The sequence below is a fragment of the Cardiocondyla obscurior genome, linkage group LG11 (assembly GCF_019399895.1).
Source record: "Cardiocondyla obscurior isolate alpha-2009 linkage group LG11, Cobs3.1, whole genome shotgun sequence".
In the NCBI taxonomy this organism is placed as follows: domain Eukaryota; kingdom Metazoa; phylum Arthropoda; class Insecta; order Hymenoptera; family Formicidae; genus Cardiocondyla; species Cardiocondyla obscurior.
The window spans coordinates 6,139,232-6,150,196 of NC_091874.1; the positions used below are offsets into that span (position 1 = coordinate 6,139,232).

A 10,965-nucleotide genomic window follows, 5' to 3' on the forward strand; every position below is an offset into this window, starting at 1 on the left:
AGTTGCAAAATTTATTGCTGGAAATGCACATTACTTGAATATTAAAACATTAAAATTATAATACGAGAAAATATTACGGAGATTTTATCGCGTATTATTATAAATAAAAAAGTTTTGATTTTTCTTTATCAATATGAAAATCTTGGTATTAAATAGCTCTAAAGCTCGTCGAATCTGTTTTGAATAAAGTCCACTGCAAGATTAAATGAGAGCAGAAAGGATTAAATAGATAGTTTGTACTTTGCAACAAATATTTCTGATATATAAGACGTCAAAGGGTAAGTTAATAACATTGAAAGTTTCTGCGGTGCTTGCTGTATTAAAGTTGTTATCAGAATGTATTTTACAAACAAAATGCTAAAGCTCAAAGCGTTCACTTTATCGAAATAATAATGGTTAATTTAGAACGTATAAATTCTATAAATTCTGAAATAAATATTACATTATAAATAACAAATAAATTTGTTATTTTTACATTTTTTAAATGCCATATTTTTTTTAATGTAAAAATCGTGTATATGAATTATTTGTGAAATTAAGTGTATTTATTTCATTGAATATAAATGACTTTCATTAACATAATAAATGTCACAGGTGTGTTTCTAATATGCTGGGTGCCCTTCTTCACTTGCAACATCATGGACGCAATCTGCACGAAGCTGACAAAGGCTTGTCAGCCCGGTGTTACAGCCTTCATCGTTACTTCCTGGTTGGGTTACATGAATAGTTTCGTGAATCCCGTAATATACACTGTGTTCAACCCCGAATTCCGTAAGGCCTTCCGCAAACTGATCAGCGTATAAGCGAGCGATTTACCTGTCCCCATCGCTGAAGAAGAGGAGCAGGACAACAAATGTAACTCGATGTGAACCGTCGTATTTGTGATGTAACAACGAGACTATAGGAGCTTGGCAAGCTCGCAACAGGTACTGTTGTTCTTGTATTTGAAACCTTAGCAGCTGCGTTTGCCTATCGGTTTTCGCGTTCCGTTGCGTGTCAATAGTTCTCCAAACAAATAAGAAAAGCTCGGTTTTATAAAATATTTCCTACATTTAAGTGCTTAAGAAATTTGCGATACAGAAAAGAAAGTAGAGGCATTACTCATTCCCCGATTAACATTACACAGCGTTGCATCAAAAATAATTTATGAAAATTAATATTTTAATATTAACATTTTTATTTTAATATATGACACTCAAGACTTGAATATGTAATACTGTAAGAAATTACGCATTGATCATTACATATTTACGTGATTAAAAAGTGACAAAAATACTATTTTACTTGGATAACATTGACACGCAATCTCACAGCAAAAACTGTGCACTAATAAATTCGTTGTTATCAGCAGCGACTTATTGCATCTATGTGTGTGAAAATGCGCGCACTGTGATATCGAACTATCGTGGCATGACGCGCTGTGAAGACGTGCATATAATATGTACACTGAAAAGCAGATATGGCATTTGCTGCGAGGAGCGGCGACGGCGGCTGGCGTACGTGACTTCCCCCACTCTCGGCCGCCGAGTGCGGGAAGGCGTAGGAGGCCGCGCTCCCTCTCATTCCTCTGTGACCGGTGCTTCGCAACACATCTCCGCGCGCGCTTCGTGTAAGATTTGATGCACCCCACGCCAAGATCCCTTACACTAGCCGTCGTCGCAGCACCACGAACGCCATTCCTGACGGTGAGTGTACGTAAACGAACGTTGGAGTCGAATTCTCGCACGGGTAGCTCAAGTAATTGCTAAGTAAGGTTTTGCGAAGCAAAAGCAAACACTCCGCGTCGATCAACCGTGCGGTATCGCGCGCAAATTAGCAGGAAATTTAGGTAATCTGTACAAATTACATGCGGAAAACGTTTACGGGGCCCGAAGGACTCGTTAGAGACAGGCTAGCTCTCCGTCGAAGTGTAATAATCGCTCGTTCGTAAGAGCGGTTACACTCCCGGAAGAATAATTTAAGTTCGTGAAAACAGATAATCTCGAGATTCTATAGGGAAAAAGAAAACAAAGAGAGAGAAAGAAAATGAGAGAGGCTGGGGGGAAGGCGGAAAATCGAATTAAAGAGTTAAAGTTGTTAGAGGTGTATTTATTATGCGAGCATATATTAATATATGTCTCTATCTTGCTGATTAAGTACGCCACGACAGTATTACACGTAGAATATACGTTATAGCAATATTTTTTCGCTCAAAGCAAAAGCAACCGAGATCGCCGTTTGTACGACGATAGAAAACGTGCTATACACACTTATGTGCGCAGTGTAATTATATGTATTTATATTTCGGTATACATAGAAAATTAGGAAATGAAAAAGAGAAAGAAAGAAAGGAAAATATATATATATATATATATATAAATTTACGTCCTTTTACGATATACAGGGTGACATCAAGCGCGAAGAAGTTTTAGGACGACATGGGAGATTAACTTTTGGGAACAGTGTATCTTGGAAACGTTAGTTTGAACACTCTTCAATGAGTTATTCAAGTTATCAAATGTCGATGAATATAATTATTTCCGAGTTAGCAAAATATTTATTAAAATTCGGCTGCGCCACGAAAATACGATATTTTTCTGAACACGTGAATATTTAAGAGAGAAATAATTGATTAACATTTTTGGAACTATAATCTTTATTTTTGGGAAAACGCACGCTTTTATGAGAATAAATATAAATTCACTATTAAATATTCGCCTTTAAAAAAAAATTTTTGGTATTAAAGGAAAAAAAAAATAAGAAGAACTTATTCTCTCGATATTTATACTATACGAGTTTCTCAGGGTTTCTCAAATTCAGTGCTCCTATCATCTCTTATATTGATCCCCCATTATAATACAAATTTATTTTATTCATTTCTTATGTAAAAATCTTTAAACAGTCATTAACTTGCAAGATATTTTGTATAACTTAATTAGTAACAATTAAACGCTTTATGAAGATAGTGATTGAATCGCAATCAAATTATCGCGGCAAAAATTTCTTAAAATCAAACCATATAAGCAAATATATATTTTACGAAATACAGAGTTTACGAATACTGATAAAATGCAGACGAGTTCTTGTATATTATAAGGGAATTTTGTGTTACGTCATGGAACACTTAGTTGCAAAAAATTTATGTAATAAGCAGCAAATACATAAGTAATAATCGGAGCATGAATATGCAGGGATTGGAAACCACTGATGTATACTATTTTACGATTTTGCCGCGACGCATATATACAGGTTTGACTTGCGAGCATTGTATAAGTTCGATCTAACAGCGAAATTCCGAAACTTGGTTCAACCGCTTCGGCGCGCTTTGATATGGTAGGATTTGTCGCGATATTCCGATACCAACCAATGCCACCAGTTAGAAATCGTATGAATAATCAGGTGGACTTGAAACAATGACGGCGTACACGAAGATCGGAAATACAATTCTCGGTTTCGCGGCTCGATCGAGCGCGGAAGCGCAACATCGGGATTTACGAGTTCGTGATATATAAATGTAAACTATCGCAGAGTATTGGTTTCTTCTAAAATCTAAAGCATAAAGACACAGTACAGTGCAGAGTGAAATTAATATACCATACACAGAGTAAAAAAAAAATAAAATAAAATAAACTAGTAAAAGTTAAACCTTGTAAATAAAAATAGATATAAAATAAAAGCGAAACGCTTGGCGTGAAGTTCGTTATCGGTCTCGGGTTACGTTCGAGAGATTTTTGTTCAGGCGAAAGTTGTGTTGAGCTTCTCGCGATACGTGTTCTAAGTTTCGACGGTTTTTCGCATTCTTTGTTTTGTTGGTCAGGCATGAAACTCACCGTGGCCAAATTTATAAACATATCAAGTACGGGTACGCGGCGCAGTAGCTGCATACGAATCGATCAATTGAATGAATTGATTCTACGCTACATTATCTTTGCTCTATTTGTTTTTATTTTTTTTATTCTTTTTTAATAATTAGTGCGACTATGTAGGTATTCTTAAAACTTTTTTATTAAACTGATAGACAATGTGGATCAACAGTAATAGATTTTACTATTAAGGGTTATAATACAATTTTGCTTATGATATGTGTTAATAGTTAAATTCGTCGTTTGAATTAATGAGAATAAACAAACATATCTTTATGAGAGAGAAAGAGAGAGGAAGCAGAGTAAGCACGATTTATGTCCTGTGTTTGATTAACCTGCGCGGAGTTTCATGACTTTCCTCACAGTTGCGAAGTTTCAATTAATATTTGATCGACCGTAATGTGAGCATCTCAAATCACGTTTATGTCGAAAATGCGGTAATTTCATCAAATTCCAAATATGAGCGAATTGATTAGCGCATATCTGAAAGAGCATGTATAATATAATTAATTATTTCAATGACATTCATAGAGAGTGAGCAATGAGATTAAATAATATACAATACAGTTATAGCTTACGATAACGGTTATTAAACTTGCGTCTAGAAAAAATGGGAAGAATATAAAAAAAGAGAGAGAGAAAGAAAGAGAAATCTCATGGTAGTAGTTTGCAATCCATTCATATGGAATTGTTGAAGACGTAATATTAATTAGATTAGCAAAAAAGAAAAAAACACGGTAGCGGCTTGATGCCAAGTGCATAAAATCAATCGACCGAACGTAATTGTGTTCATTGCTTAAATATCGAGCGCTACCATTTCTTCTTGTCTGGAAACTTTTTCTTCAAAAACCAATTTCTTAATAAACAAAATTTAACGACATTTTTTTTACTCGACATTTACATATATCAGCGTTTGATTGCAACCGTTTGAACAAAATTGACGCTGTCAATTTCGTGTTAAAAGATCTATGCTAAAGCCGATGAATTTGTTCCAATTTTGTGCGTTGACAAACGACTTTTATCTCTGCAGTTAAAATTCGTAAAATCACATTGGAAGTGTGTTCAAATTTAAGAAATTGACGTGTTTGGAATTTAAGTGTATGAGATTCCGCAAACGAATTACTTCCTGAAAAGAATTATTAACGAGTCGATTAATTTTACTTAAATTTATTTCTATTCTAGAAATCGATTAACAAGACCGTGCAAATCTTTTGATTAAGCAGAACCTTATTTTTATCTTAAGGTTGTTTTTTTTACATTATGTGAAGCGTATACAATACAGTTTGATCAATTCAGATCTGAATTTTTGCACGGCCCGGAGCGTTGTGAGCAAACCATGGTATAGCCCGTTTCGATGTACGTCACACGCATCCGTGTTATTGCAATAACGTCTACAATCAAAGCTTTTTACTGGATTTTTTGAATGCTGTATGACGTAGCTCTAAGCCTCCGATGTATATTTGTAAATATTCTACTCGAATGGTACCGTCAATCCTATCGTTACGTACAGCTTCGCGTTACATATGGCGCGGTTTACGACGTCGATCCAATCGAGTTGTTCTACGTGAAACGCAGTTTTGCGTACGTTTCATGCCCGCGTGAAGCTCGGACGAGTGCGCGGTCATTTGCGATAAATGACACGTGTGCTCGTGCTTGACAAACGTCCAGCCGCAGAATCGAACGACACTCGCCGTTCGTCGTGATCGGCGAGCACTTCGCGCGGACGGTTTTTCCAAAGCGAGAAATTGCTTCGTTAGTTTAATTCTGTACGTCATTGTGTCAAATGAGCTTCGCGACTGAAATAATCATGCGACACGGTTTCCCTTTTAATACGCTAATAACGCTCTCTCCGTTTCGCTGTTTTGTATAATCGGTTCCGCGTATTTGCCCTATTTAGAGTAATATGCAATCTAATAATAGATGTAACTAATAGAGATTGATGATAAATTTGTAAAGTCTTCCCGCGAAATGACGTTACAAAGATGAAAATCTCTCGCGATCTCACGAGTTCTGCCGTTGCAAGTTTCGCCGTCTACATTCAACCCTGTTCATTTTTTTTTTTTTTTTTTTTTTTTTTCTCCGCGCGACAAGAGATAACAGCGACATTTGGCAATGCGCAAGACAATATCCACGTTACGATAACGTTTAAAGTTTCTCAGAAAGGAACAGAAAAACGACTCCGTGGAATGAAATACAGTTTGATGCCGGAAGCGAAAAGAGAACCGGCCCGGCGGCTTAAAGCCGCGGGTTTCAATTCGGGGATAACTCTTTTAATTTATGTAAACCTCCGAAAGATATAAAATCTACTTAAGCCGCTTCGGCCACAATGAATCCGCGCAAGCCGGCTGTGAAGTTTTAAGTCCTTTTCATAACTCCGTCGGAAAGTTTGTCGACTTTCTCTCTCTCGCTTGTCGACCGATCATCCCTTGACTTGTTCCCCAACGGGGGCCACCCCGCCGTCTCGTCTTTACCTTCGTAGATCGCGCCATGTGCCACTTAAACGTTGTTGCAAAGGGTAAAGAGACTCCCGAATGGAGTCGATCGCTTCTTAATTAGCGAAGTTCGCACGCTTTGCTTTTCGTATCGCTAACGAAGCGCGGAGAACAAGTATGTGCATATTTCACCGCGGTTCCCGCGAAATCCGTGCTCCGGTCGATCTCGAGACTCGAGGATTGTATTCTCATCCCCCGTTTTACGTCGCGTTTATCGCCGTGCTAAGCCTCTGTCACCAAAGCCTCACTCTCGCGGAGGCCGGTTAATGAAACGCGAAAACGTATCAGCTGGCTAGAATTTAGTGCTAAATGCGTAGCCGACCCAGACGAGATCCCAATCAAACGAGCGCGAGATTAAACGGTGCCGGACGAGGAAACGAAGGGTAGCCAAACATATTTTGCGCGAGGAGAGAATGAGTGAGAGAGAGAGGTGAGCCTAGACTTCTGTTATAGCGTGACACTTGGAAAGATGTTAGAAAGTTTCTTATAATTCTGAGTAAAATGGCTGTATTTTTCTAACCTGATACTTTCCTCCTCTGTACATATATGCGAGACATGTATATGATATGTATCGATACACACATTACGATATACGACACGTGGGTGAAGATGTCACAGTTTCCGAAAGCGAGTTAACATAGCACCGTATATCTGTGTAAATATGTGTTCTAATTGGAGAACATGTTGCGTCTGTTCGTGTGTACACTTGTATGCGTGGAGGAAGCACGGTGGAGTTTCTGATGATTTGCGATTGAATGTAAATTGCAGAAACTTTGTGTTTGTGCAAAACGATCACGTCGGTACGTTGTCTTTTAGGGATGAAAGTGTTGGAGTGCTAATGTTAAAGAAGAGAGAGAAAGAGAGAAAAAAATATATATACATATATATATATTATACATAGTACATTATACGACGTAAAGTACGCGCGTGTTACGCCGATGCGTGAGATCGGATGCTGTGTTTTCCTATGGATTTCTTATTTATTATCACCAATGGTCTATACAGGGCATAGGTTTAAGAAAAGAACCTTTAATTTGCTGAGATTTAATCTGCGAAAAATAAGAACGTAAAAAATATATTAAAAAAAAAAAAAAAGAAAAGAAAAAAAAACGCTGTATGTATACTGAAGGCAATACCTATACATACTTAAAAGAGTGCGAGAGATACGAAGAGACATGCAAACATAAACGTACATACACACAAAACAGAGAACACTTGTTAAAAGTAATAAATTATAGTATAAATTAAAAGTGATCTTATTTTCACCTTTGGTCCACGTCTCTTTCTGCCTCTCGGCCGTTTAATATTTTAAGACGAGCGACGTGAGCGTAATTAAATTTGTAATTTAAATATGATTGACTTGAATGAATACTTAAAATAGTAAATAAGGGTGCGCATATGTAAAGCATTTCGTTTCTGCAACGTATGTCGCTTTATAATGAATACCGCGTAAAATAACATCGCTAATGAGTTTCGACGCGGCGCGTGTATAAAATGAGTCGCGACTCTGCACTCGGTAACGTACATGATAAAAGGGCTTCGTAATCGCAACAGTTTCAATTACGGTTAAAATAATGAAAAATAACGAAAGAGCCCGGGCGGATCCAATTTGCAATTAAATCGTTCATGCTATCTCCATAAAATGCACGAATGAAGTAATCTAACATAAGCCGACGGTAGATTATTCACTCTACGGCGCGGAGAAATTCTGAAATGGAAAACGAGATAAACCTATATTATTCTCGGCGGAGCATAATTAAGTGTAAAACTTACAACTGACTTCTAGTCAGGTAACTCATTGTGCAAAGAAAAAAAAAAAATTAGAAGAAAGGAATACTTAATTGTAAACAAATGTGCAATTTACCACACATTAAATCACGAATCGTAAAATAATATCGGCTGGTACGCACAGATACATACTCTGCGTAACTGCTTGACTAATTCCAGTGAACATAAATTTGATAAAGCAACGCACTAACGAGATATTAATACTTTGTAAAAATATCAAAAAAGTTAATACGGAATGCCATTAAAGCAATCAATTTAAATAGCATAAACATTAATCATTAAAAATACATTAATTTGTTATAATTATGTTAAGTTTTTTTATTAACTTACTAAAAAATGTTTTAAAATTTTTACAGCTTTGTTTGATTTTTATTTATATTCTCGTGAAATTTAATTGTTTATTCCAGACAGATAATTTTCGCCGCTAGATGTGACAATTTTTTTTAACCTATTGCAGTCTACCAACATGTGTGACTACATTGACTTGGCTCAATGCAATCTTCAATGACAATGGTCGCGGCCAACTACCACAGCCACCGGCGAAATTCAATCTGCAACGAAATCGTTTGGTGCCAACTTTTACGGACGTTTGAGAAATAAAAGGTATCCGTGGATTTCAGCCGTTTTATACCTGTGTGAGCATTGGGATACTTGGCTGTGTGATGAACAAATGGAAGAGGAATCAAACGAAAATAGACAAGTAAATAGTAAAATGAAAGTTAGTATGAAAGTGGCTGGCAATTGGTATGAAAACTTTTTCTGTTCTACGTAAAAAAAATACATTTTAAAACTAATTTTTTTCTGCTTTTAATATTATCTATTTTATGTTTGAAATAATTTATTTTCTACTTTAGAAAAAATTTTTTTTTTTTAATTACTGGTCATGAAAGTAAATTAATAAATGCAATAATTTTAGAGAGCAATAAATCTTATTGATACACTTATAATTTAATTAAGCACGATTAAAGTATAAATACTAACAAATGATATATTGTGTCTATAAGAGTAATACTTTTAGTTAATTTTTTTTTTTTTTTTTATTTTTCAGAGTAACAACAGTTTTACCTTCAATACTTTAAATTTATACATCGCATAAGCAGTTCGAAATTATAAGTTCTAGAGTCATCGTTATTAAAGATGATATCCAATTCCCATTTGAAATAACATTGAGCATTTTTTTTATAATAAAAATAATAAAATTTAATAAAAAATTACGGGATAAACTACGAAATATTCGAATAAGCTATTGTCGCAATATATTTTTTGATAATTTTTACGCTATTTATTTTGCCATTGTTATTGCTATTTTAAATTTTAAATTGCATTTAATTTTCATATGTGAGATTCTATTAATCTCATTGTCAGTATATAGTATAAATAAATTTTTGCAATTAAATTTAATTAAACCTTAATGAAATTTAATGAGCACTCTAAATTTCTCCTATATTTTCATAGAATTGCATTTAATGTTATGTAATTTAATCTATACGCGACCCGCAAACGTGCACCTATTTCGAACCTACGAGTTGGAATTCACGCGTGTGTATCTCGTTTCACGCAATTTCAATTAATTTAATTAAATTCTCTTTATATGCACTTCCTCGGAGGATGTTCCGTAAAGATAAACAATGTTAACGTGAGCACGCGCGACGCTCGATATTTCAACAAGCGCAATTTGTTTTAGCCAACGTCGGGACTTGTTTCATCTTTAATCCCTCGCGATTAATCATATTTACCGACTGCGAAAATAATTGCCGTCGCTGCAAAACAAGCAACGGACCCGCGCCTCCTTCTCTTGACCGAGATAGAAACTTCTCTGGGTATAATTAATGTAAATAAGAAACCCAGGTGACTACGAACGAGATGCCTCATTTCTCTCTGCCTACCTTCGTTCTTCTACTTTGCGGTTCTACAGAAAGAGAACCGGCACCTGCGGCACTTGGCACGCGAAATGGCCACGGTCGTACCTAACGTTAAATTTTTGAAGGATTTACGAGCAATGCGCTCGAACGAAGAGGAACATTTTGCTTGCGCTCTAGGACAAAGCGGAAAACTTTTATTCTTGAAAAGTACACATTTCAACGCGCAGTACTGAAGAAACAGTGCGGCTGTCTTTTGGCGAAAGTAATATCAACGAAGACATCCAAACGTTGGTTAAATATCTGGCTTTAATTGTAATTCTCTAGAACTGTAGTTGTGAAAAATTTAATGCACTTCTCTTTATGTACTTGTTAAGTCTGACAATCATATTTCGACTTTGCACGTTTATAGGTTTATTATAACAAAGGAAAAGCTTGCAAATCCCTGCGTTTGTATATTCCACTAGCGATTTACGAATTGATCTAATTGTTTGAAACTTATACAAAATATAATTTATTCTACTGTGACAATGCGATAAACTGGCTTCGCTTTTTGATGAAATGGAGTTTATGTATGTCAATAGACCAATAGAATTGTCAGAAACGAACGTATATGATTAACAAAATTGATTTACTAATTAATATCTCGTGAATACGTTCCATATTCATAAGCTTCTACCAACAAACTTCCAACGTTCGATGGCATTTGCCAAACTAAATAGACGTACTTCCAAATGATAATTAGGAATCTACTATACACACAGAATTGAGTATTGAAATTTCCACTTTGAAATATATATCTAATATATATTTGCTCGTGAATAATCTAGTTATAGAATTCCGAATTACATGCCTATTCAATGCGTATTGGAAATTTAGCAATTAAAATATAAAATTAAAATACTAATGCAGATAAAATTATAATAAGTAATATTTTCTTCATATTTTCTTTTTTCTTTTTATTTTTTTTTTAATTAAATGTAA

At 35.4% G+C, this 10,965-nt stretch overlaps 1 protein-coding gene across 5 annotated transcripts in view; it reads left to right on the forward strand.

Annotated features, from left to right (window-relative positions):
• The window catches only part of Dop2r (dopamine D2-like receptor), a 190,795-nt gene extending 181,872 nt beyond the window's left edge, over positions 1-8,923 (forward strand). For 4 of the 5 annotated variants that reach the window (XM_070663351.1, XM_070663353.1, XM_070663354.1 and 1 more), the window contains one exon: positions 595-7,445. In XM_070663351.1, the coding sequence (XP_070519452.1) occupies positions 595-803 (209 nt within the window). In that variant the 3' untranslated portion in view covers positions 804-7,445. Of the gene's footprint in view, positions 1-594; positions 7,446-8,579 lie in introns of those variants that run through there. The other variant, XR_011546372.1, reaches the window with a different exon arrangement.
• Positions 8,924-10,965: the final 2,042 nt, after the last annotated feature.